The sequence below is a fragment of the Myodes glareolus genome, chromosome 1 (genome assembly GCF_982192425.1).
Source record: "Myodes glareolus chromosome 1, mMyoGla1.1, whole genome shotgun sequence".
Classification (NCBI taxonomy): Eukaryota; Metazoa; Chordata; class Mammalia; order Rodentia; family Cricetidae; genus Myodes; species Myodes glareolus.
The window spans coordinates 90,481,918-90,508,333 of record NC_142026.1 but is presented as its reverse complement, the minus strand read 5'-3'; the positions used below and the strand labels follow the sequence as shown (position 1 = coordinate 90,508,333).

The 26,416-nt window shown below is 41.8% G+C and overlaps 2 protein-coding genes across 7 annotated transcripts in view; one reads left to right on the top strand and one right to left on the bottom strand.

Moving 5' to 3' along the window:
• Positions 1-14,170, top strand: part of Rev3l (REV3 like, DNA directed polymerase zeta catalytic subunit) — a 137,398-nt gene extending 123,228 nt beyond the window's left edge. For all 3 annotated transcript variants that reach the window (XM_085690513.2, XM_085690508.2, XM_085690516.2), the window contains 4 exons: positions 378-568; positions 1,077-1,323; positions 4,397-4,606; positions 13,039-14,170. In XM_085690513.2, the coding sequence (XP_085546639.2) occupies positions 378-568; positions 1,077-1,323; positions 4,397-4,606; positions 13,039-13,179 (789 nt within the window). In that variant the 3' untranslated portion in view covers positions 13,180-14,170. The remainder of the gene's footprint in view (positions 1-377; positions 569-1,076; positions 1,324-4,396; positions 4,607-13,038) is intronic.
• A 3,971-nt stretch (positions 14,171-18,141) lies between these two features.
• On the bottom strand, positions 18,142-26,400 carry LOC125394642 (sodium-dependent glucose transporter 1C-like). Of its 4 annotated transcripts, none has more exons than XM_085690523.2 (4): positions 26,062-26,400; positions 22,829-22,997; positions 22,084-22,200; positions 18,142-21,099 (listed from the first exon to the last, which is right to left on the bottom strand). In XM_085690523.2, exons 2-4 carry the CDS (start codon positions 22,875-22,877, stop codon positions 19,886-19,888), a joined length of 1,380 nt encoding a protein of 459 aa, XP_085546649.1. In that variant the 5' UTR covers positions 22,878-22,997; positions 26,062-26,400; the 3' UTR covers positions 18,142-19,885. The 4 variants fall into 4 exon arrangements, with proteins under 4 accessions (XP_085546649.1, XP_048281515.1, XP_048281517.1 ...); XM_048425558.3 differs by lacking the exon at positions 26,062-26,400 and adding an exon at positions 25,096-26,036; XM_048425560.3 differs by lacking the exon at positions 26,062-26,400 and adding an exon at positions 24,238-25,044.
• Between the last annotated feature and the right edge of the window lie 16 nt (positions 26,401-26,416).

Sequence of the window (26,416 nt, the reverse complement as noted above, 5' to 3'; positions counted from 1 at the left end):
TTAAATTTCTCTTTATCTTTTCTATAGCTAAATTGGGTTCTTTTAGTACATAAGGTTTGGTTCTGTTTCTCACGCTTCAAGTGCTTTGACTGTTTAAGAAAAACAGTTTCATGTTTTTCATCACATGGCAAATGTTTCATCAGAATATCATTCCAGTATGATTTTTCTTAAGCTGTGTGATATTCTTAGAAACAGCAAGCTATATAACATCTCAAACTTAAGTCTCTAATCATTTTTATTATCTAATCACAAGATCAAGGGCGTTTGTGTATGTGTGTATTTGATTCAATACCTGAAAGCATTTTAATGAAAGTATGATGATAATGCTGAAACATACTGGGTGCTAGTTTATCTTTTCTGCATCTTTTTGTTTTAAGATACTTGAACGTTCTCTAAAGCTGCTGTTTGAAACAAGAGATATAAGTCTAATTAAACAGTATGTACAGCGACAATGTATGAAGCTTGTGGAAGGGAAAGCCAGCATACAAGATTTTATCTTTGCCAAGGAGTACAGAGGAAGTTTTTCTTACAGACCTGGAGCTTGTGTTCCAGCTCTTGAACTTACAAGGTAATGACACACACAACAGACTAGCAATCCTCAGTACACAGCCAGGACATTGCAGAGGTCGCCTGCAGCAGTAAGAGAAAAGACAGTGGATGCAGTGTTTCCCACACTAATGTTCCTTGTGCTTTGTAAGATCTCCTCTTCTGGGCTTTTCTTAGGAAACTACATTGGTTTCTTCCATAGAATCACTAAGCCATCCTTCATTTTGAACTGCCAGAGCAAGCATTTAGATTTCTTTCTGCAGCAGATTGTTGAGTCAGTTCTCTCTTCTTTCCCTGTCAACACCTACTAGGGTCTCACACCATTCGGTTCATAGTGCTATAGAGAGTAAGTTTCTGCTTGATATCAGCTAAGCCAAGTATATATAATTCTCAAGGAAGCAGCAGTCTAATTTGAAGGTAGCCCTGTAGATTGCTCATGGTTTCAAGCTTAATTCTGAATTAATTTGCTGGAAAGGTGCCTTCTGCCTTCTGTGACATTCTGACTATGTATTTCTTTTGGGTTTGAACAGGAAAATGCTTTCTTATGACCGGCGCTCTGAGCCTCGGGTTGGAGAACGAGTACCATATGTCATTATTTATGGGACCCCTGGACTGCCCCTTATCCAACTGATAAGGCGCCCAGCAGAAGTCCTACAGGATCCGACTCTGAGACTGAATGCCACCTACTATATCACCAAGCAAATTCTTCCACCTCTGGCAAGAATCTTCTCTCTTATTGGTATTGATGTCTTCAGCTGGTATCATGAATTACCAAGAGTAAGTTTACTAAATAACACATGTCCTATAAATATTTCAAATTTCAGTATTTTATTGTTATAAGAAGTTCTCCAAACTTACAAAGATGCCATACTTTTCAAAGAAAAACTGATTATCTATAAATACCTTCTTAGCTTCTATCAAGTTTCCCAAAATACAGACATAAAGTGAATCCCCAAGAGTTTCATTGGTAAAGGGCCACAAAACAACTGAGTAAATCAGCTAGTAGAAAAAAAAAATGAATTCCGAAATTACTTCAAAATGGGTAGGTTTTTTGAAAAGATTTATTTATTTTTATTTTATGAGTATTATTGCATATGTGGTGGATGTATATGCCTCATGAATGTCTGGTGCCTGTGAAGTCAGAAGAGGACATCCAATATCCTGAAACTGGAGTTACAGATGTTTATGAGCTGCCATGTTTATGCTGGGAACTGAATCTGTGTCCCCTGAAAGAACAGCAAGTTCTCTTAACCACCAAGATATCTCTCCAGTGCCTTCAAAGTGGATGTTTAAGAAATGCATGTGATAGGGCTGAGGATATGTTCTAGTGAGTGAAGTGTTTGCTGCCCCTAGCATGATGACCTAAATTTAGATCCTAGCCCCCATGTAAAAAGGTAGAGATGACCTCACATGCTACCACCCTTCACTAGGAGGCAGTGACAAGAGGGTTCCAGTGGCCGGGTAGCCAAACAGTCAGGACACTCCGACACTCCAAGTTTAGAAGGAGACTCTGTCTCAAAAAAAAAAAAAAAAGTAGAAAGCAATAAAAGTAAACACCTGGAATCAACCTTATGAGCTCTACATGCTATAGCATGGGTATGAATACACACATAAAATGCATGGAATGTAAGCTGAGTGGTGGCACACGCCTATAATTCTAGAACTCTGGAAGCTGGAGCAGGAAAATGAGCTTGAGGTCAGCCTCAACTACATAGCAAAGATGCAAGACTAATGTTAAAATACCATTTCACTGCTGAACGATGGTGGTACACGCCTTTAATCTCAGGACTCAGGAAGCAGAGGCAGGCAGATCTCTGAGTTTGAGGCCAGCCTGGTCTACAGAGTGAGTTCAGTCAGGTTTACACAAGAAACCCTGTTGTGAAAAAAAAGAAAACTTTCCCTAGAGTAAAATGCCCAGTGTAGGAGCTTAGCACAGAGCTTCGTTGGTTTGAACTGCTTTTGCTCAGTTTGCTTTACTCACAAGGTACCTGGAAAGGGAATGTATGAGTCTAATGGGGCATGTTTCTCTAAGAGAACTGTCATATTTATCTGTTTCTGAGAATTTACTTCAAATGTGCTCAATCGTTTGCCATTATTCCTGGTATTCAGCCAAACTGATAAAGAAAATGTATTACTTTAATTACATTTTTTGTGTGGTTTTTTGTTTGTTTGTTTTTCGAGAGGGTTTCTCTGTAGCTTTGAAGCCTGTCCTGGAATTTACTTTGTAGCAAAGACTGGCCTCATACTCACAGAGATCAACCTGTCTCTGCCTCTGGGAATTTGAGATTCAAGGCATCCCCCACCACCCGTCTTAAATTACATTTTTAAAAGAAAGGAAAAAGAACCAGGTAATAGTGACCCACGCCTTTAATCCCAGCACTCCAGAGACAGAGATAGGCAAATCTCTGTGAGTTTGAAGCCAGCCTGGTCCACAAAGCACATTCCAGGACAGGCTCCAAAGCTACAGAGAAACCCTGTCTCAAAGAAAAAAAAAAAAAAAAAAAAACGAAAAGAAAGGAAAGAGCATTTGATGGAAACAGATGCAGGCAGACCCACAGCCAAACATTAGGCAGAGCACGGGAAATCCTGCGGAAGAGAGGGAGAAAGAATTGTAGGAGCCAGAAGGGTCAAGGACACCTCAAGAAAACTCACAGAATCAACTAACCTGGGTTTATAGGAACTCACAGAGACTAGACCAGCTACAAGGATGCCTGCAAGGGACTGACCTAAGCACTCTGCATAGATATGACAATTGTGTAGCTTGGTCCTCTTGTGGGACTCCTAATAGTAGGAACAGGAGCTGTCTCTGACTTATTTTACTAGTCTTTAGGATCCTACTTCTCATACTGCCCATCCACCCTTAATACATGGGGAGGTGCTTAGTCTTAGGGCTGCTTGATATGCCGTGTTTTGTTGATACTCCTAGGAAGCCCTTTCCTAAACTGAGCTGGAGGAGTGGGTTGGGGGAGTGGGAGCAGATGAGGTGGGGAGAAGCTGAAGAGAGAGGTGGGAGGGGAACCTGCAGCCAGGACATAAAATAAATAAATAAATTTTAGAAATAAAAGGAGGAAGAATATAAGCTAGGAAACTAAGGTTAAGACTTACTTCAGAGAATTTGTGCTGACTGGCATATAAAATGCTATATCTTGGTTAGAAGCCAGGAAACTGAGGGTTTTTTTTTAATTGCCCAGACCAACAAGAATTCTAAGTCAATGACATTTCTAAGATACTTTACTCCTTAATATTTATTCAAAATGATTTTAGATGGTACCATAAGACTCCAAGAACAGAATATATTATTTCAATGTAAAAAGAGTACCAGATCTCTAAAATAAGTATTAATGTCAACTGAAGAATTTCTGGGTGACATGTATCCAGTTAAATTTGAAGTGGTCTGGCTTTACTTTTGTTGGACCTTTACACTCTACTGACTAACAAAACAAGGTGTCTGATGATAGTGTAAGCTCAGGGGCTAAGACGATAGTTAAGTGGCTAAGAACACTTGTTGCTCATATAGAGGACCCAGGTTCAATTTCCAGCACTCACATAGTGGCTCACAACCATCTGTATACCCGTTCCAGGAGATCCAACAGGCATGTATGTGTTACACATACGTACAAGCACACAAGACATTTATACACATAAAGTAAAATAAATAAAATCATTTTATTATTTATTTTTAAAAATCATCCAGGTAAGTAAAGGCTTTGGTCCCTTCTATACCCCAGTATCTAAAACAATAGTTATTCAACATTTGTTGAGTGAAAAAAAGAAAAACCTGTAATTAAGGGACTAGCTGCTTTCCTGTGAAGACCACCGAGACTTAACTTCTGAACTGATGTTGTTGTAGATCCAGAAAGCGACCAGCTCCTCCAGAAGTGAACTGGAAGGACGGAAAGGCACTATCTCACAGTATTTTACCACTTTACACTGTCCTGTGTGTGATGACCTGACTCAACATGGCATCTGTAGCAAATGTCGGAGCCAGCCTCAGCATGTAGCAGTCATTCTCAACCAAGAAATCCGAGAACTGGAGCGTAAACAGGAGCAACTTGTGAAGGTACAGCCTTGCTTAGTAGATCTGAGCTCCCAAACACTCTTGACTCTTCAGGGAGATAGCATCCACTCTTCAGTGGAGAGTGAGATATGAAACCAGTATGAAAAATGAAGTAAGCATTCTACACAGATAAACTTCTAAAAGTCTAAGAAATGCTACAGTTAGGCCTGGAGAGATAACTCTGGTTAAAAGTGCCTGTTGCTCTTGCAGTGAACCTGAGCTCAGTTCCTAGCCCCCATGTGACAGCTAACAACTGCCTATAACTCCCATTCCAGGGGATCCAGTGCCCACTGACCCCCATGAGAGACTTGCATGAATGTTATACACACAAGCTCACTCAGAGGCACACATACACATACACACACACACACATTAATAAATAATTTTTAATTAACACTACAATTTAACTAAATAGTTAAAATGACTTAGTTTATTTTTGTTTAGTTTTTGGTTATACAGGATAGTGTGTTGTTTATTGAAACCTAGATTACAGTGGGCATCTATACAATTTCTTTTATTTAAAAATAATAAAGGTTCTAGTTGGTCCATCACTTGCCATTTTCATCAAACTAGTCATCTTAAAGATGGATGAGTGAACTTGTGAAACCTACAGTTCTGAGAATCCAGATAAAAAATAGATAATGAATCAAATCTTCCTGATTGAAAGTGCTATATAATCACTCTTGCTGATAGGTTAAGTAATTTGCATATTATGCTTCTAATAAGTAAATGGCTAAGCCTGACTATTAACATGAAATATAACAGTTTCTCACCGGTTACATGTAATTCTGGTAAAAATAAACAGGCAAGCCTGTATTGATGTAAGTTAAAAAATGAAACCTAAATAAAAAGTGTCTCTCTGTACCCATTTCTTGGTCACACTGTGCCCTCCACATCTCTCATATAGAGGACTGAGGATCACTACTCTTCCTGTGAGTTTACCCCTGATAAACAAACCTTTGTTATACTCCATTCTGGGCTAGTGTGGAACTCTTTTGTATGTCAATGCATGAGTATACCTTAATCTTACCTATGTTCTGGTCTTTGAATCCCTGTTCCCTCTTTCCAAAAATGTTTTTTCTTCTTTCCTTGTGATCACCTGAGAGGAATCAAGTTTAAACAGCTGGACAGGGAAAGCCTTCCCTGTAATAGACTTCTGCCATTCTCCCCGCTTCCTGTAACTATAAGGATGGAAGCTCCACCTGATTCTAGCCCACACTGGTGGTGGTCTGCTAGACATATTGACTGAGTGAATGGGCAACCTCCTGCTTAGTCCATGGAGTTCTTACCATCTAGTGCACTAGTTGAGTGGTCCTAGTTAGTACAGCTACTGAAGTCACTGGGAGCTCCTAGCCTTATTTATTTTACCAGCTTCTATCATGTGTCAGCAACAGCTAAATTCTCTCATTGGATTCTGGTATCATATGTTGGCAAGAACAGAACTTCAGACCTGCTCCGATCAAGCTGTGAGTTAGTCTCTCCTAGGATCTCTTTGTCTTCTGCTGTTGGTGAAAAGCACCACTCTAGATGATGCCATCAATTCAGAAAGTACTCACCTTGCCAGTAGGTCTCACTTCTTACAAAGATATAGCTTAAAAGAAATAATAGCATTTGTAAATAAAGATGGTTTAATGTCTTTCCAAAGACACTAAACCGAGCATGGTGGACATGACTACAGTCGAGACAGTTAAAGTTTGTGTGGGAATTTTCATAAGTCATCATTTACCAGGCATTCAGTAAGAAATGGGAAAATAGTAATAGCTTTTGATAGCTCTCTCAGCCCAAGATTAGTCAAGGAATTAGAAATACAACTGTGTTGGGGCATTTGGGAGGCAGAGACAGACAGACATCTGAGTTCAAGGCCATCATGGTCTTCAGAGCTAATTCCAGGACAGCCAGCACTACACAGAGAAACCCAGTCATAGAAAAAAAAATAATAAATGTACAGAAGGTTTAAACATCATAAACTAATTCTTATGGTTGTTTATCAAACTCTGAAACACTAAATTAGACAATACATATCTTAGGTGTTTATAGAGTGTTTAAAATTTGACCTCGTTGGGGCTGGTTCATCCCTACCTGCTCTTTCAGTGTGTCTGCGAGCACCCACACATGTCACACAGACACACACACACACATATACACATAAATAATAAATGTAGTAAATCTACTTAACAATTTCTCAAAACCAGTTGCTCAGATAGGATTGCATGCTCTAAGTAGGGAAAGCTAAACACTGGAGGATGCAAACACTCATTTACATCAGTGCCCAAGAAGAGGAAAATTGGGAAGGAAAGTCACAATTTTCTCATGGCAACTGAAGCTCTGCATTGCCAGTATTGACTTTGATCAAAGCATTGTGTTCATTGTCCTATCCTTATAATGTGGTAGTCTTTGTCATCTGTGGTAAACACTCAAACTTTGCTTCTTTTTTTTTTTTGAGATTATGATTTAAGCTATTTTCCTTTCACTTTTCTCCCTCCCAACCCTCCCATACACCTCTCCTTGTTCTGTTTCCAGTTCATGGCTTCTTTTTTTCATTAATTGTTGCTTCATGCTTGTATACATATATGTGTGTGTGTGTGTGTGTGTGTGTGTGTGTGTATACACATTCTTAAACACAGCCTGCTCAGTCTGTATAGTGTTGCTTTTAAATATGTTTTCAGGACTGACTAGTCAGTATAAGATAATCAATTGGTGGGGTCTTCCCAAGGGAAAGACCATTTCTTCATCTCTCAGTATTCCTGTAATTGCCTATAGTTCCTTTGTGTGGGGTTGAGGCTTCTGGGCTTTCCCCTGTCCACTTTAATGTTTCTATTTGATCAGGTTATGTATGGGCAGACACGTTGATTAGACTTTAGAAGTGTAGCTTCCGATGTTACTAGGAGAGACAGTCTCACAGCAAACTCCCTGACCCTCTAACTTTTACAGTCTTTCTGCCCTCTCTCCCACAGAATTTTCTGGACTCCAAAACTCTATTTTGATTAGATATGGTTTTCTATAATGGTCTCAGTCTCTTGCAAAGAGAAGTTTCCTTGATGAGAAGTGACAGGTATTTATATAAGTGGGTATAAGGACAGATATTTAGAATATAGTTAGAGATCATACTACTTTAGTAAAGTGGTGATTATAGATTTGCCTCCAGGGTCCATGATCTCACAGTGATATATTTTTAATATCTGCCTTCTAAGCTAAAATACAATCCTGCTTTTGTATTGTTTGAATTTTTAAACTTAAGTATGAGTTGAGCTATAACACTCAGGATTTAAATCACCAGTAAAGCCTTGAAAGTAAACATTTGAGCTAAATTTAGCAAGTTGCATATTCCAGCCTAGATTATTTACCAGACAGGCACAGAGAGTTCTTAAATATTCATCAGTTTGTCCTGGCACCTGAGTGTAACTGTAGCACATACAGCTGAAACACAGGATGCTATTTGGGGAATAAATTTGAGTCTCTTGGCAAAGATCTAATTAGCAAAAGGCTTCCTAGAACAGTATGCTCCATCTTTGCAGAGTATGTGCTTCTAAGCAGTTTACTTGTGGCAGTAACTAACATTGTATACCGGTGTGCATTGGAAAATGTTTCCTTCATTTGACATGAGGTGTTATTAGAGATCAAAATGTCAGTGCCTTGTGAGCCATCTTTAAACCAGAACCCCTCCTACAAATAAACTAGAGCTGTAATTACAGTGAGCTCATTCATCTCTTCAAACAGTCTAGTGATGCTGCTGCTTGCTATCCTGTCTGCTCTCTCACTCACTTCTGAAGAACTCCTTGACTTGGCTCATCTTCTTACCTGAGCCTCCAGAGTAACTAGTACTGAATGCTTGCCACTTGGGCTCCTTTTTCTAACCACATAGTTGTTCTGTATTTCCTTGACTCTGAAGAGTTCTCACTAATATTGGTTTAAACTATTTTTTCATGTTTAGTATCATTTTAACTACATTTGTGACTATCATTAAACTCTGATGATTGTTTATCATAAATGCTTCCTCTTTTCTAGAAATATTTCCTGTGACTGATTATTTTTAAGTACTGTTTTAGTTAGGGTTCTATTTCTGTGAAAAGACAACATGACCACAGCAACTCTTACAAAGAGAAACATTTAATTGAGGTGGCAGTTTACAGTTTCAGAGATTTAGTCTATTACCTTTATGATAGGGAGCATGGGGGCTAGGAATAGTGTGGCAGATAGATAGGCAGACATGGTACTGCAGAATGCTACATCTTGATCCAAAGGCAACAAGTGAATTGTCTCATTGTGTGTATCTTAATTTGGACTTAAGAGCAGACTGGTGGCCACTTGGAGATGAATATCTGGTTGCCCCTGAAGACAAATACACAATGTCATTTTCCAAGGTGTTTATTACTGAATCAAGTCAGAAATGAGGCAACTTTGGTGCCTTGTCTAGCAACTGAGACTTTGTGCACATACTCCCTACCACTCAAGGTTGTGCTCTGTCTGGGAAAGAACTACATGCATGGCCAAGCATTACTTACTGATTGATCAAACTGATATCCCTAGCCTAAGAGAAACTACATTACTTAATCATGTGTTATGAGAATGGGTCAGGCTGTGAGAGAAGTGGCAGCAGTACAGACAGGAGAGGCTAGGGAGTAGAGCCAGAGATGTGGAGGCCGTAGAGAGCTACTTAGAGAAGCTGCTATGTAGAGTAATGTGGAGCCTGAGTAGAGCTATTTAGGGATCTATGTAGAGGAGCAAGAGAGGTTTTCAAAGAGGTTTTTTTTTTTCAAGGTGAATTAAAAGAAAAAATTACCATCATAGAACATCTGTGTTTTCTTATTTTTCCCCTCAGATAGAAAAAGTCTATCCCTCAAATAGATTTAAGAATTTTTTTCCTAAGCCCTTGCCACATTCATGGATTCTTTTGCATACCCTTGGTGCTGACTAGAGGCTGCCTCCCCTGAAGTCAGCCATATACCATATCCCACACTCTGGCCCCTAAGGCTTGTAGCCATACCATAATGCAAAAATTCATTCAGTCTAACTTTAAAAGTCCCCATAGTCTATTACTGTCTCAACAATATTTTAAAATCCAAAATTCAGAGTCTTTTCTGAGATTCATGCAATCTCTTAACTGCAATCCCTATAAAGTAAAAATTAAAAAAAAAACAGACAGATCACAAATGTCCAACATATGCACAGGATGTACATTGCCATTCCAAAATATAGGGAAGGGAGCATAGTGAGGAAATACTGGACCAAAGCAAGACCAAAAACCAGCTGGGCAAACTCCAGACTCTACATCTCCATGTCTGATGTCAAAATGCTCTTCAGATCTCCAACTCCTTTCGGCTTTGTGGACTGAAACACACTTCTTTCTCTTGCACTCCTAGTTAGCAGCTCTCCCCAGCAGGTATCCCATGACTCTGGCATCTCCAACATCTTGGGGTCTCCAGAGCAATCCAGGCTTCACCTTCACAGCTTCACAAAACGGCTTCTCTAGGCCTCCATTCAGGTACACCCTTGGCACATGGCCTGGCCTCAGAGACTTTCCTTGTTTGTGGAAGTAGATTCCATAACCCCTTTCTTCTGTCCTTAACTCTAAAGCCAGAACCATGTGGCCGAAGCTGCTAAGTTCTACTGCTTGCTGGGGCTGGAACATGACCCCTTTGTTAAATTACATCCTCACCAACTTTCTGTTTTCAGTGGTTTCTTTCACTGCCTAAGCTTGGCTGCCCTGAAACTGGATCTGTATAGACCAGGCTAGCCTCAAACTCAGAGATCTTTTAATTACATCTTCACCAGCTTTCTGTTTTCAGTGATTTCCTTCACTGCTTAAGCTTGGCCATTCTGGAACTTGCTCTATACACCAGTCTGGCCCCAAACTCAGAGATCTACCAGCCTCTGCCTTCCAAATGCTGGGATTAAAGGTGTCCGCCACCACACCTGGCTCTAAACTTTTAATTCCTTTTTACAAGTTGGAAACTTAGTTGGGTAGGATCTTTCCCTAAGATAACCACTCCTTATTCCATTTCTTAATTTGTTTATTTCCTTGAACACAGTATTTAGTTCTATTCTACTTCCTGGTGCCCCTTTTCTTAATCTGTATGTTTGTATTTTTATTTGCTCAGCTTGCTCCTTTTCCTTATAAATCTTTATCAGAGTTAACGCTATTGACCACATGACGGCATCTCTACTAGGTTGTTTTGAAATTTGGTCATTTTAAAGTTGAAACTTGGCCATTTTCTTTGAAACCACCACAATGACCAAGGCAGCTTTTAAAAACAAAAACATTTGAGGATTGGTTTACAGTTTCAGAGGTTTAGCTCATTATCATGGTGGAAAACATGGCAGCACACAGGCAGAAATGGTGCTGGAGAAGTAGCTGAGAGCCACCTCCTGATCCACAGATGGAGAAAGAGGGATGGGGAGAAGAGGAAGGGAGGGGACAAAGGGTCTTATGCATCCCAAGCTGGTCTCAAAACTTACTGTGTAGCCAAGGATGATGTTAAACTCATGCTGATCTTCCTGCCTAGGCATGCACCAATACACTCAGTTTATGCATATGTAACACTGGGGGTTGAATCAGTGACCCTCATGCATGCTAAGCAGACACATTCAAATGTCTCTCTTCTACCTCTTTTGAGATAATCACTGTAGATTGGCATCACCATGTTGTGTGCAACACTAGAACTTTTTCTTCCAATGTGTCTACATGTTGGTACCTGTTTGCAGCTTTTGTTTATTCCTCTTCCCCTTCTCTCCCAACCCCTGTTATGATCATTATTATACCCATTAATTATTTCTGTGAGATGTGACTAATTTTAATTTCTATACATGAAAATGTAATATTTTTGTCTTCTATATTTGGTTTATTTCACTTTGTTGCATCCTTATTGCTACAAATGACAGGTTTTCCTTTATTACTGAATAATATTTCATTTTATAGGTATGCTTTATTTTTCCTATTCATCTGTTGGTACATACTGCAGGTGATTCCATATCTTGATTGTTGATAACAGAAGTTACAATAAACATGAAAGTTGAGTGTTTGTTTCATACAGTGATTTCATTCCTTTGGATATATACTAAGTAGTAGAAATAATTGCATCTCCAGGCATGGTGGCACACACCTTTAATGCCAGCACTTGAAGGGAGAAGCAGGCAGATCTCTGTGAGTTCAAGGTCAGCCTGGTCTACAAAGTGAGTTCCAGGACAGCCAGGACTGTTATACAGAGAAACACTGTCTCAAAAATTAAAAAATTAATTAATTAAAGTAAAAGTAGTAATTGCATTATGATAGCTTTGTTCTGAATCTTAAGGAATCACTATACTGTTTTCTGGTTATCTTTTTTAAAAATAACTATTCTAATTGATATTAAATGATATCTCATTGAAAATTTGTGTGGTGGCTTTAGTTTTTTGAAAGAGAATATTATAGCCCAGGTTAGCCTGGAACTCAGGATTCTCCAGCTTGAAGAGAACATGCCACCACAGCAGATCTCCACTGTGGTGCTGTTTATTATTGCCTGCTTGCTAGTGATGTTAACTACTGCTTTGGGTTTGCCTTTGAGTTTGTGTTCCTGATCTGGGTATTTCTTATTGCATGAATGGTCTTCTGATATTTTTTCTCCCATTCCACCACTGACTGTTTCCTTAGCTATGCAGAACATCTTAGTTCTATATAATCACATTTGTGTAGTGTACGTTTGTACTACAGGAATTCACGAGCCAAGAAAGGAGCCTGGAGATCTAGACACACAGAGACAGAGACACGGGTCTTCCTTGAAAACCCCAAAAATGCCCCCTTTATTGTGTTTCAAGGCAGCTTATATAGGGATCCTTGATGTGGGAGTCTCCTCTGTGTTCTGTGATTACCATTAATGAATAAAGAAACTGCTTTGGACCTATACTTAGGTAGACAGGGAAAGCTGGACTGAATTCTGGGAGAAAGGAGGGTGGAGGGAGAGACCATGGATCCATTCGTTGCTGGAGATTAAACATGCTGAAACTTCACTGGTAGGCCACAACCTTGTGGTGATATACAGATTATTAGAAATGGGTTAAACTAAGATGTTAGAGTTAGCCAATAAGAAGTTAGAGCTAATGGGCCAAGCAATGATTTAATTAATACAGTTTCTGTTTTCAGGTGTAAGCTAGCTGGGCGGCTGGGAAGAACAAGCGGGGGCCCCCTCCCTCCAACAGATCCTTAACTGATAGCCATGCCCCCAGCCAAACTGACCAGAAACCACTCCTCAGCCATCAGGAACTTTTTGTGAACTAGCCTTTAGAAATACCTTGCTCATAAACAGTATAAGCAAGGTTTCTGGGAGAGTAAGCAGATGAAATTTTCTGTACTGAATTAAGTTTGCTGGTTATCTGAGGTGAGCAGAAGGGATTTAAAAATGTATTTGCATAAATACACAGACTTTTTCTTACTGTTTTATCTGTTTTTCTTACACTTTCAGATATGCAGGAACTGTACAGGTTCCTTTGACCGACATATCCCATGTGTTTCTCTCAACTGCCCAGTACTTTTCAAACTCTCACGAGTAAACAGAGAATTATCCAAGGCACCATATCTACGGCAGTTACTGGACCAGTTTTAAGTTATCAGTATCACAGAACTCCAGGTGCTATTTGTTCAGTGTTTACCACTCAACTCCTCTGCATGGTGCTTTCCAACCTCCATCCAGTCACAGATGTTCCTTGTCTGTCTGTCATCGAAGACTATGAAGATTCCTGCTAACTGAAATAAAAAGTATACATGTTGATCTCTGAATAGCTCACTTCTTACAATGTACAAATTTCTCATTCTTTCACCTTTTAACCTTGTTTTACAATAATGTAAGTGTTGGATTTGCTCCAGTTTATGTACCATCTTGTAAATCCATTTGAACAGATCACGTTTACTTCCCTGTGGAAGGAACACTGAGAACCTCTTAAAAGAAAGTCATTCGTGTGTATTCCTTAAACTGTCTGTATCAAGACGTGTTGCTTAGAGATATCCACTCACTTTATAATTTTGACTGCAAAATATTTTGTAAATACACTTTTTTACTTTTCAAACAACTGAGTAAAATAATGTGCAATGAATTTTATACAATGATTTTCACGTTGTTGGTATATCTCCTCTAGGTTTTGCTTGACTCAAAGGTAGATTTGTTACTTTGATCAAACTGTGCAAATAGTACCATGTGTAGCATTTTTTGAAACATTCTTTTCTAAAGACCGCTGTCTTGCTTTAGCTACTAATGGGGCATTGTGAGGAACTGTGCAAAGACATTTTTGTTACAAACCTGTGGGCCTGTTGCAATACTTTAAAAATAAAATAAAAAAATTTATTCCATTTTGCTTGTTTTGTATAGACATTTCTATTGCTTCTAAATATGCTTAAGATATTTTCTTTCCTTATGTACTGTACAGTTAATCTTATTTGCCATCCCTTGAACACAAATGTGTATTTAGGATATTTGTATAACTGTATAAAATGAAAAAGGAATTATGTGGTCAGTGCATTGTTTTTTAAACTGGAAATCATTTTGTTTTAAGAGTTAATAATGGAAACCAAATTGAAAATTGAATAAAATATGAAATATAGTGCTGTGACTTTTCTCTTGCCATAAGTAGAATTCTCTTCATCTGTTCTATAGGCAACATGCTAGGGTTCCTGAATTTTAATGAGGTAAACTTAGTGGGCTCACGCCTTTGAGCCATAACAAAAGCTTTGAGACCCAAAAGCATGAACATTCTTTCCTCTGTCCAAAGGGCTGGATTGAACAGAGATGTTTTCAGCACAAAAAGAAACACTTTTAAGTCTATATTTAGAAAACAACCAAAGGAGATTTAAATTTTGAGGCCTGTGACTAATAGTGACTAGTTGTTTACAAAGTTAAATTAATAGCTTATCAGAACTACATTGATTAATATGTTAAAACTTTGAATTTTTGAAGTCAAGGATAATATAACAATAGCAAAGCCAGAGGGAAAGAACTCTGAAACACTGCTCATCTCCACACACCTTACATCACTTCCTCAGACCTTCACAGCTTGTGTTCACAATTTACGTAAACTTTAAACTTTTCCATCCAAGTGTTTACCAATAGACACAGATGATTGATTACTGAGAGCAGTCATTGAAATTTCAGCAAATTCTTTTAAATAAAGGTAAATTTAGTTAGTAAATAGTATCATGGTAGCTTGAGTATTTACATTCAAACCCACTTTGTGAGTTTCTCTTTCAGTGTGGAGCCTGTGGGTGCGCCTTTCTCAGAGAGGAACACTGAGTAGCTCTAGAAAAAACAGGCACTGGTTTTTACATATGAAATGGACTGACCAGGCACCTGCAGCCTTGTGGAGAGGAACTTGTTGCTTGCTGTTGCTAAACTGATTACAGCCATCAACACCATCAGAGACCTGAGAAGGGTAAATTTGAGCAGGAAAAGTGACAGAGACTAAGCCTCTACCTGGATGGTTACTGTATGCTCCTCTGTGATCATCTTGATGGTTTTGATGTGGGGCAGAGGTTGCCCCCTTCGGCTGCCAGACCCACAAGGTCTGAGAGGTTTTCCTGTAGATGAGGAATGTGGGAAAACTAATCTACTTTGATAAGGCAGGATAGGACAGTCAACCCTAATGTGTTCGCAGTTGTCCAGGGCCCTGGCGGCAGGCAAGGCATGGAGCAGTTCTTCACAGTCACCAGCTTTGTCCCATTTAAAGCAAGCTCCCAGTAGAGTTCATTTGTACCTCCATCATCTTCGTTGGAGATAACCTTAGGAACTGGCATTTCTGTCAATCAAAGGAAGCCTTTTTCATTGAATATTTTAAATTCAGCAGATCTTTAAGGAGTTTGAGGGCCATCATGTACTCTATTAAGTATGCCTGATTTTTAAATAAATTTAGTTTTGAGTTACTTTTGGAGTAACTAAACATAACAATACCAGTGGTTCTCAGCCTGTGGGTCATGGCCACTCTGGGGTCACATATCAGATATTTACATTTACTTTACAATTCATAACAGAAGCAAAATTAGAGTTATGAAGTAGCAACAAAAATAAGTTTATGGTTGGGGGTCACCACAAATGAACTGTACTAAAGAGTCGCAGCGTTACGGTTGAGAACCACTGGCGTCTACAGAAGGCAAAAGGCCCTTGTAAATGAATCCCACTTGTATTTAGCATGACTACAAGGATAGTAGTTCTTGAGCACGTCTCAGTTATCTTTAACAGTTTACAACAAGATCGTAACTTATACAATTAAGACTTTATAGTTTTATCTCTGTTAAGTTTGGGCCTTTAAAATTTGAGTTTGAGATTTAATTGACGATCCTTTAGCATCAAAATCAAGCTTTAAACACTAAATAGAGTCCACAGAGAAGCTGAGAACTTATAAAACTGTGGAATCTACTGGTCTTCCCATGTTCCCCAGCATCCTGAAACAGCTGGCCTGAAAGATAGAATGGTCTTTTGAAGACACAGTTTCACCACCAATTAGGTTGCAGCAGCCTATAGGGCTGACTGGCAGTTTTCGAATGGGTAGGTGGTATATATTTTAAATCAGCATCAAATATATAGGTTAAGGTTTCTCCCATAGCCAGGATCCATGGGTCCAGGAATCAAGGGACAGAAAGGGGAATGGTTCCACTCACTGTCACCTGCAGTGATCCACTAAGAAAATGTTTGCTTTCATTCCCGCAACCCTAATTTTTGGCCTAGAAGTTTTGGTTCCAAAGTGGGGCACACTCCTTCCATGAGCCACAATAAATACTCCATTGAACTGCAAGCTCAGACTTGCCACTGGCCACTGTGGGCTTCTGATGTCCTTAAGCCAACAAGCCAAGAAGGGAATAACAGTGTTAGGAAGAATGATTGATTCAGATTACTATGAGGAAATTGAATTTCTTTTCCACAATGGAGGTAAGAAGGATTATGTCTGGAGTGCAGGAGATCCTTAGGGTGTCTCTTGATCCTGTGGTTAAATATCAATGGAAAATTGTAACAGCCTGATCCAAGCAGGATGACAAAGGTCTGTGATGACACAGACCCATCAGGAATGATGGTATGGGTCACTCCAGGAAAAGACCCAAGACCTGCAGAAGTGCTTGCAGAGGGTGGAGGAAATACAGAATGGATAGTAGAGAAAGGCAGTTCTAAATACCAGCTAAGGTCATGAGATCAGTTGCAGAAACAAAGATTATAACTGACATGAATGTTTCTGCCATATTTTGAATATTATTATAATATAACATATATTATATGTTACTAATATATATTAATATTAGGATATATATCCATGTATACATATATATATCAATATATATTATATATTCACATATATTCATTCTAGAGAACCCTAATACAAGGCTGTACCTATAATCACTGAGACATCTACCTCAGCTATAGTTTTAAGTCTCTGAAAAGCTTGACTTGCAGGGGCATGTATATGGCAGACAACGAATCCCCAGGCTCACAAGTCTGTTCCAGCCTCTTGCTGCATTGTGGCCGAACCTATGATTTACTTCAAGCTAGACAAAGAGGGCAAAGGAGGTAGGATGCAGTCCCCTGTACATCCATGCCACACAACTCTGGCTTCATAGGGATTCGCTGTCGTGGGAAGGGGATTTTCCTGCTTGCTTTGAATAGGCTGCCGTGTTTTAAGGGAACATAAGAGTATAGCCTGGAGAGGAACTGTGGGAGACTTTGACAAACCCACGGAAGTGACCAGTCGATGGCCAGCAGGAAACAGGAGCTTCAGTTAGCCATTACACTGCCAGCAAACAGGCGTCCCTAGAAGATATGCCCAAGTCCAATAAAGAGCATAGTCCTCCCTGACGGTGCCCCTCAGTATGCGAACAGTCAAGTCATTTCGCATTGTCAATGTTGCAAACAGCTAAATCTTGACTTCTCAGCAACAGGAAACTTGACCGTTGGCTACTGTGCACCAGAAGATACTTCCTTACGAATAATTTTTTTTTCTACCTGAGCTCAGTTGTTTCCTTCCAATCTAAAAATACTTCCCACGCTATAACAATGCCTATGTTCTCATGCGGCCATTTACACTTTGGTAAGGGAAATTTCCAGTGTGGATTTTCAAATTCTGTGTCAAGTTCTTATCACCGTGCCTCTCTTCCTGATGCCATCTTCCGCCCTGCAAAGTAGATGTTGAAGGTAGAGTCTGTGTTTAACAAGACTCCAGGGCCAGCTGCCGCCACCTAATGCCTAACAAGCATTCTGTAAAGTGGGGCAGAGCTCATTCCCAATGTCTAGTGAGAACAGCACAGGGCAGAAGGAACCACCACCCATTTGCCCACCCCGTTCAATGCTGTGTTAAGTAACCTGAACCAGTGTGCCCGTAGGCATATGGGAGGTCATAGGTAGTGGTCCAGAAAGGTACTATGGGGCTGGAAAGACAGTTCAGCAGTTAAGAGAAGGATCTGGAAAGTTCTATTCCCAACAGCCATATTGTGGCTGACAACATCTATAACTCCAGTTCCAGGGGATCCGACCCCTCTCTTCTGGACTTTCCCAGCACCAGGCACCCATGTTGGTACACTTACATAGATGTCATAAAAGTCACACACAGAAAAAAAAATTTAATCTTTTTTTTAAAAGAAGGTGTTACATTTCACTTAATAAAAAACAAAGCACTTTTAAAAAAAGCAAGTTCTTAAAATCTGGTAAGAGATAGCAAACACATTGCAGCCAGATAGCAATTCATTGTCACTCCGCATAAAACCTGAGAAGTAAAAGCCATTTACCAAAGGATGGCCCGTTCTGTCCCGCATCCCTGACTCCCTAGGCCACCACACTATCTTCTCATCCTTAGTTTGGTTTCCAGATACTTCAAACCCCTGGAGTGGGGGACACAGGATCTCTGGTCACCAAAGAAGATAGTGACTCATTTGTAAACTAAACTTTTAGCCTGGTTTACAGTACAAATGTGATTAATACCCTAACCCAGTGGGAGTCAAATTCTAAAACAGCAAGGCCCAGCCCCAGGCTCTGTTACTGAGGGAGGCTATGGGCACCAAAGGACCCATTCACACCACTTCTGCTAACGTAGTAACTCCAAAATAGCTTCTATAATTGAACCTAAGACACTGGGAACTTAGCTCAGTGGTGGAGCACTTGCTTAGCAGGGGCAAGGCCCTGTGTTCGTTCAGTCACCCGCACTGGGAAAAAAGTAAAAGCAAAAAGAATAAAATAATTACATAAAATCAAAAGAATGTCTCCAGATCCTCTCTGAACATGATATAGAATCATATATAAAAATAACCTCTCTCTTTTAAAGTGTCAGCAAAAATACCATAATCTCTGAAATGCAGTGAACTGCTGTACTGCATGGAACACCATACCGTGATTGAGGAAAAAGTGTTCTTAAGTGCATGGGAAACAAGAAGAGAATTTACTAGAACACTTAAGTGACAGTCCTTCAGCCTGAGGGAAAGGGGCGTGTTGGCAATCAACAGATGCAGCAGCGCTACCAAACGGCTTGCTAAACTGTGACTTCACAAGACGCAGCTGAGCGCGTTCAGAAGGCTGACCAGACGTGCTGCTTCACATGACTCCTGAAATGAATGGGCTACTTTAGCAAAAATATTATACAACTTTAAAACTTACACGTTTCACCGTGCATGGTGACCCACGCCTCTAGGACAAAATTCAGGAGGGCTAATTAATAAATTCCAGGCCGGCCTGGACTATAAAGTTAAGACTCAAGAAACAAAGTAAACCCAAACCCTAACATTTGAAAATAATCTCCTTTGCATTTCTAGAATCACAGCAGACTAAATAAGCCAGACTTGTGTCAAAGCTCAACATGAAGTCAGGGAGGAAGCTAGATAATTGATCTAGAAACCATGGCCTACCGTGTTCTCACAGAAATAGTTGATCAGCAGTCCTTTCCAACTCAACCCTACACAGGGAGTAAAATGAGAAAGCTATCTCTGTTTCCAAAGTCGGCTCTTTCATGTGACCGTTCTCCACAAGTCCCCGGCAGAATACAAACGTAAGATCGTTTGCTCAGCCCAGTAGCTCCACTGTCCTACCGTGTAACTACCGGCGCGCTACCCGGCTCTACACACGGAAATGCCTTCTGAGTGGTGGAGGCCAGGAAACGGTCTCCTGGCAAGAGCCATGGTGTACCGAGGACTCTTGAGGCGCCTACAGCAAGCACCTCAAATCGTTTCAGCGCTTGCTGTGAACGCACACAAACTTCCATCGCCAAAGAACTCTGAAAGCCCGCTCTGAGCGGTGCCCTCAGGAGTGGCCATTACGTAAGTTACGATGAAGCCGTTCAGAAAGTCACCTCTGTCTGTCAGTCCCTCTTCTCCTGGTGGCGCACAAGAGAACTGCTGCTGTTGACTGAAAAGTACCCATCTGAGAGGTACTGACCGGAAGCCTCAGGGGTGGGCTCCATCAGGACCTTTCTAGATGGGTCCCTTAGAGACTCCCTCATTGGGTCACTCGTTTCAACCACTTCAAAATCCATTTCGTTCCATTTTTCTGCATCGTCCTCTTCATTCTCTTCGTCACAGTCATTGAGCTCAGAGCTGGAAAGCAAAGCTCTCTGGTCTTCACTCTTCCTGCCTTTGCGCTGGTGTTCCAGGGGTAAGGTGGCCAATTTATACATCACAGGAAAAAGAACTCCAGTGAAGAGGGCTGACCCCAGACCCGTGTACAGAACCACTGGCAGATCTGGGTAGAGTCCCTGAAGAATTCCGATGACTGCAGGAATCGCCATTTCCCCCAGAGCAGCACCAATCACAAAGAATGCTGCAGACTTCCCAGTTAAGGTGGTGTACTGCTCAATCCAGGAAATGCCACTGGGAAATGTGGCTGCCATCGAGGCTCCATACACAGCAGTCGAGATCCAGAGGCAGAGGGGGCTCTTGTCAAAAAGCACTAGAAACAAAGATGAAGCAAGGCTGCCAATGTTGCACAACACAATCATGGTTCCAGGCTGTAAGAATGTTGCAAAGAAGATGGCCAGGCCCCTGCAGGCTGCGAAGGCCCCCCAGAAGACGGAGTTCAAACCGGCTGCTTCAGTTTCTTTCATGCCAACATGGGTGGTGGCAAAGGAAAATACATAAGAGCCATAGGTCACCTCGGCTCCAACATAAAAGAAGAAGAAGATGAAGAGGAGACAGAGCAAGGCCCTGTGATACTTCGCTCTTCGAGCTTCCTGGGCAGATATTGTAGCTTTTTCCTGCCTTGAGCGTTTCTTACAAAACAGACCAAACAGAAAGACAGAAACTACTAGGACATAGGTGCCGATGGAAGCGTACGTCCACAGCAGATTCATGTCCTCGGGTACTGCAAACAGAGAGTCTGGGCTGGCTTCAGAGGATCGGTTCAGCATTAGAGGGTCTAAGTCAGACTCTGTGAGGTTCTGAGTGGATGCTGTTGTACCCCAGGCCAATTTAGCCAGCAGGGGAGCCAGGAAGGCACCCAAGGCAAAACTGAAGTGCAAGGCCTGCATGTGTGGGGCTCCTTTGTCTCCCCAAAGATCCAAGATGAGGACGTTCCCACCTGCCAACAAAAGAAATTCTCTAAATTAACAATCATTTAATAAGAACACTACATCACTATTTAAAAAATGCAGGGTCGGGGGGGGCGGGCACTGGTCCCACCCAGAGTCAACGTGCTGATACAAAGCCTGCTGTAAGTAAGGCAAAGCTATATTTGAGAGCTCTGACCCTCTATCACCAGCAGACTGTATCACAGCATCTCTTCTTAACACACAGAATCTACGAGCTGGGAAACCACTACCCACTAGGGCCAGGCACATTAGCAAAGGTGTTCTATAAAATGTGCTAGCAGCACACCAGGGGGTACATAGATATAACACCCCTACCTATTTACAAGAGAGAGAGATTGATGTCAGTATCAGATAGTAGCCAAATCAGCAAAGCTTTCTATTCTTGCACCTGGCAGCCACGGTCACGGAAGTCCATACCCAGGGTCGGGACATACATCACAGCCCCTAGCACAGCTCTCCGCCCCTGCACTGTCCTGCTGGACAGCCTATGAGGTGACAACCGGAAGCATCAAGTCTCTGGCTCTCTTTTTAACTTTCAGACAAGCATACATTTCACTCCACAGTTTTACAACCAAATGGAACCTAATGTATGCAATAGTCCCACAATCTGTCCAACAACCTGAGAGCAGGGAGGAAAGGGAAGCAAACGTCACGTTACCCCAGGAAGAGGGTCAGCTGGTGGCTTCTTAGAGTAAAGGACCAGATGCTATCTGTACTACACCTACCTAAAGGAGGGGTATCCTTCCATGTTTGAATATCCTAAATCCCCTCTTGCTCACTGAGAAAACATCATTGATGTTTATTTCATAGGCAAATGCTCAGAAGATGTCCTAATGTCGCTGCTAGGTGAGTGGCTCTGACCAGGGGCTGTGGCCCCAGCCTGACATTCCAAACGACAATGGAACATCATCTGCCTTCCTTTTCCTAGCAGTAGTGTCCCCGGCAGTGCAGATAACAATACGGGATTCACTAACCTGTATCCAGAATGCCCATAGAAATACCGAAGACAGACATCATGACAACCAGCAAGACTGCTGTCCTGCAGAATGGAGTAAGATATAGACCAACTGTGGTAGCAGAAAGTGACACCCCTGAAAAGAAAGATTAAGAGCTCAGCCAAAACAGCTCTGCTTTTGGTCACAAAATATCTACTTATTCATCAGCAATAAAGTACTTTTGTGTCCATAGGAGTTTTAATGTATCAATTGAATTGTCTTTAGTCATGCCAGCTTATTGAAAAAGGCATGCTAACAGCTCTGCCCTCTCTTCCAGGGTCAGGATCCGAGAGCATCCACCTGTGCTCAACTCTGATCAGGGCAATAGGCCTGAAGTGCAGGCTACACCATCTCCCTGTTCCTTCATCTTCAACCCCAAGTCCACAGAGCCTGGCCAGGTTCCAGGAGTTATTCCGACCCCCATGGCCCCAGAGTCCTGCCATACCCCCCAGATAAGCAGAGCTTCAAGGTCAGCCAGTGTGTCAGCCTGGAGCAGAGCCTGCAGTAAAAGCCAGCATTGCTCAGGGTTCCCAACACTCGCTCCCAAGGGCCAATCAAGTACAGACTCCCTCCTGCAGCCAAAGCGGAAAGAGGAACTCGGCTCCAGCTGCCAGGTGGGTGCCAGCCCAGTGCCCGTTGCAGGTATCAACAATCTTCCATATTCAGATCTTAGTTGTAAAGTTGTTGACAGAAACAAGGAAGTGAAAAAGCAGTGTTTGCTTACCCAAGAGTAAAAAGTGATTAATGCACCCAAAAAGAAGTCCTCCGATCATAGAGCCACCTAAGTATCCTGAGGCCCGGCCCACAAAGATGAAAGACAGGCTGCTGATGTTCCGGTTCACATTTCTTGCCAAATCTGGAAAGGTGGGTCCCAGTATAGCAACACTCAGTCCCTACAGTTAAAAAGAAGAGCTTTACTCATCGCTGAAACACTGCCCAAGAAGCAGCTTTTGGAAGGAAACAGAACCACGGGGGGAGGTTACAATCTACCACAAGGGCCCTGACAGTAAGTCAAACCTAAGGAAACACATTAGCAGTAGAGCTGAACACCCCCCAACGGCTTTTTATTCGAAACCCTTGATATTTTTTAAAGTTTTTGCTTTGTTTTGGAGACCCTAACATCATAGTCTTTCTGTCTCAGTCTCCAAATGTTGGTACTACCAGTGTGTTCCAACACACATAACTTAAAAAAAAAAGCTATTTTTCTTTTGTTTCAACTGTTCAATATTGAACAATACCCTAAAAGACCATTATGTATTAATAGTTAATGTGTAACAAACTAAGGGCTAAGGAGATGGCTCAGTCAGTGACGTGCCTGCTGCACCAACATGAGGACCTAGGTTTGGAACTCCATCATACACATAAAAAGAACAGTGCGTTAAATGGGGTTCTTATTTCTATAATGAAACACCATGACTGGCAAGCAAGTTGGGGGGGAAAGGGCATAAGATTTACACCCCCATACTGTAGTCCATCACTGAAAGAAGTCAGCAGAGCACAGGACAAGAACCTGGGGGCAGGAGCTGATGCAGTGGCCATGGAGGGTGCTGCTTACTGGCTTTCTCCTCATGGCTTGCTCGGCTTACCTTCTTCTAGAACTCAGGACTCCCTGTCACCTTGACATATAAATACATCACTATTAAACCATAACCTTTCCTGTCTTGTTCATCCCAAAGGTCACACATTAACATCAACATCACAATGTAAAACATTTTATAACGTTTAAAAGTTCCATAGTCTTTACAAATTCAAACACTTTAAAACTGAATCTTTAAAAAAAATTCAAAGTCTCTTTTAAAGCCCTAAAGCTCTTTAAAAATTCAGTCTCTCAAATGTGAACTCCTGCAAAATCAAAATCTTACTTCAGGAAGGAAGAACCAGGGCACAGACACAGTTGGGGAGGAAAGGGTTACAATTTCACATTCTAGTCCATCATTGGAGGTGGTCAGGGCACGATCTCAAACAAGACAGGAACCTAGAGGCAGGAGCTGATGCAGAGGCCACGGAGGGGTGCTGCTTACTGGCCTGCTCAGCTTACCTTCTTATAGAACTCAGGACCACCAGCCAGGGATGGCACCACCCACAATGGGCTGGGCCCTCCCCCATCAACCACTAATTAAGAAAATGCCTTACAGCCGGATTATGAAGGTGTTTTCTCAACTGAGGTTCCTTCCTTTCAGAGAACTCTAAACTAGCTAGCACACACAGGCACAGCAGCGTGTCTAGAATCCCGGCAACCCCTGTGGCTCGCTAGCTAGTCTGGCTGAGCTGGTACGCTTCGGGCTCAGTGAGAGACCCTGTCAAAGAATAAGGAGGACAGCCGTTGAGGAGCCAGCTCTGGCCTCTACACACAAACCCTACGAACCAAAATAAAAATAATACAATGAACTATTTTTAAAATATATTCTTATATTTTCAAATACACTATATGCTTAAGTATAGAAATTTAATTGCTAGAATTTTAAATTATGAAACACCAAATTATTATTCTTTTACATTAAGATGCCAATATTTCTGGCACACATGGAGTCCTTCCTTTAAATTGTTTATGCATATATCTGTACCTAATATGGCCGATAAGCAATTTGAATGTTCCTATGTCTACAGTTTTCCTCAAATTCCAAAGCCACGGGGAAATATATGGACTATAAGACTTTCTTAGCAAAAATACACATAACATGGACAGAATGATTTTTACAATAAGATGTTATACAATGTACTAGCAAGAACTAAGGGTTATGCCTCCATTTCAGTTGAAATTTCCAAGAACCTTTAAGGAAAATATTTCTAAGACGTGTGAATTTTAAGAACCACAGATTGTGGGCAGAGGATATAGCTGAGGAAAAGCCTGGCATACTTGAAGCCCTTGGGTCAATCCCCAGTCTGCATATTAATAAATTTTAAAAAATGGTTGTGTTGCGCTGTTCTGCTATAAACCAAGAGAGTATTCCCTACCCAAGCAGCAGCAAGCAAGGGCTAAAGACCAGGTACCTATGGGTCTGCGGCACGTGCAGGTTCTCATCAAACTTCTTCAAAGTACTCCCAAGTCCTGGCACACAGTGAGGGTCTCTATCACCTTCTTCCTTCCCTGCATCCCATCGAAGTCTTAAGACAACTGAGACTCAGACTGAGATGCCAAGTGATGGGAAGTGACTCTCATCAAAGGCTTAGCCCTCATAACACTCAAATCAGAAATTATCAAGTTTAGGCCGGTGGTCCGTCCACAGCTTCAAGTCCAGCACTCAGGAGGCAGCAGCGGGTGGATCTCTATGAATTCGAGGCCATCCTGATCTACACAGTGAGTTCCAGAGTAGCCAAGGCTACATAGTGAGACCCTCTGTCTGCAAGTTAGAGGCCAATTGGGTCTACATAACAAGTTCCAAGCCAAGCAGCTGGAGCTACAGAAAGAGATGCTGTCTTAAAACGTGTTTCTGTTCTTGCATGTGAATGAAGAAAATCATTTAAGGATCTGAAGGCTTGATTTAAACAGGGCTGTGAACAGGGTAAGAAACAGGTCCTTAATGCTATCATTTAACCAAAGAAGCCGCTTTCTTCTCTGAGTTTATTTTCCCATCCGCAAAATAAAGCGGTTGGCAGGCTTAGGTCAGGGCTCCGGGAAGAGGCAATCTCTCAAAGCTTTTCTGTGGTCAATTTGGAGCTTCGGTGGGTGGGAGCAAAAGATAGCTGGTAAAGGCCCGGGCTCCTCTCCTATATCCCCCCCCTTTGCCCCAGGAAAGTTGGTTTGCTCATGATGGAAAACGTATTTTTAAATGAGTCTGACAACAACCCTCCACCATTAGAGTTCTGCCCACTTTTTCCAGATGACAAAACTGAGACCCAAGGGATTAACCAAGGCACCCAAAGGTCTCGCAAGGCACGGGGCACTGAGGAGACCACGTTCCCTGCAGGACGCTTGCTCCAGCCTTGGCCAGAGAGGGTTTCGAACCCAGCTCTCACCAGCCCCAGGAAGGCGGCACACAGCACCCCGGTGGTGAACCAGCGCAGCACGTTCTCGGCGCGGCTTTTCCGCCCAGAGGCCACAGCTTCGGACTCATTCTCAGGCCCCGGATCGACCCGGAGGAGCCGCTGCCCTCCGGGCTCACGGAACTCCAGCTCCAACTCCAGCGTGGCGGCTCCACAACGTTCTCTACCTGCCGAGCTCCGTGCGCCCCAGCCTCAGGCGTGCAGGGCTGTTCCCGGCCCAGCCCACGAGCCCCAGAGTCTCCCGGGGTGACAACCCCGGGACCAGCCCAAGGAAGCGTGACACCCGAGCGGAGCCTTTCCACCCAGCAGGTGAGGCTCCAGGGCATTG

What these genes read in the sequence shown, in the direction of transcription:
- LOC125394642 (XM_085690523.2), bottom strand. Translation starts at nt 22,877, where the DNA reads ATGATCGGAGGACTTCTTTTTGGGTGCATTAATCACTTTTTACTCTTG. An exon ending in TAATCACTTTTTACTCTTGG is followed by an intron (nt 22,201 to 22,828) that starts GTAAGCAAACAC and finishes CTTTCTTTTCAG; the next exon opens with GGGTGTCACTTTCTGCTACC. An exon ending in TATGGGCATTCTGGATACAG is followed by an intron (nt 21,100 to 22,083) that starts GTTAGTGAATCC and finishes TTTTGTTGGCAG; the next exon opens with GTGGGAACGTCCTCATCTTG.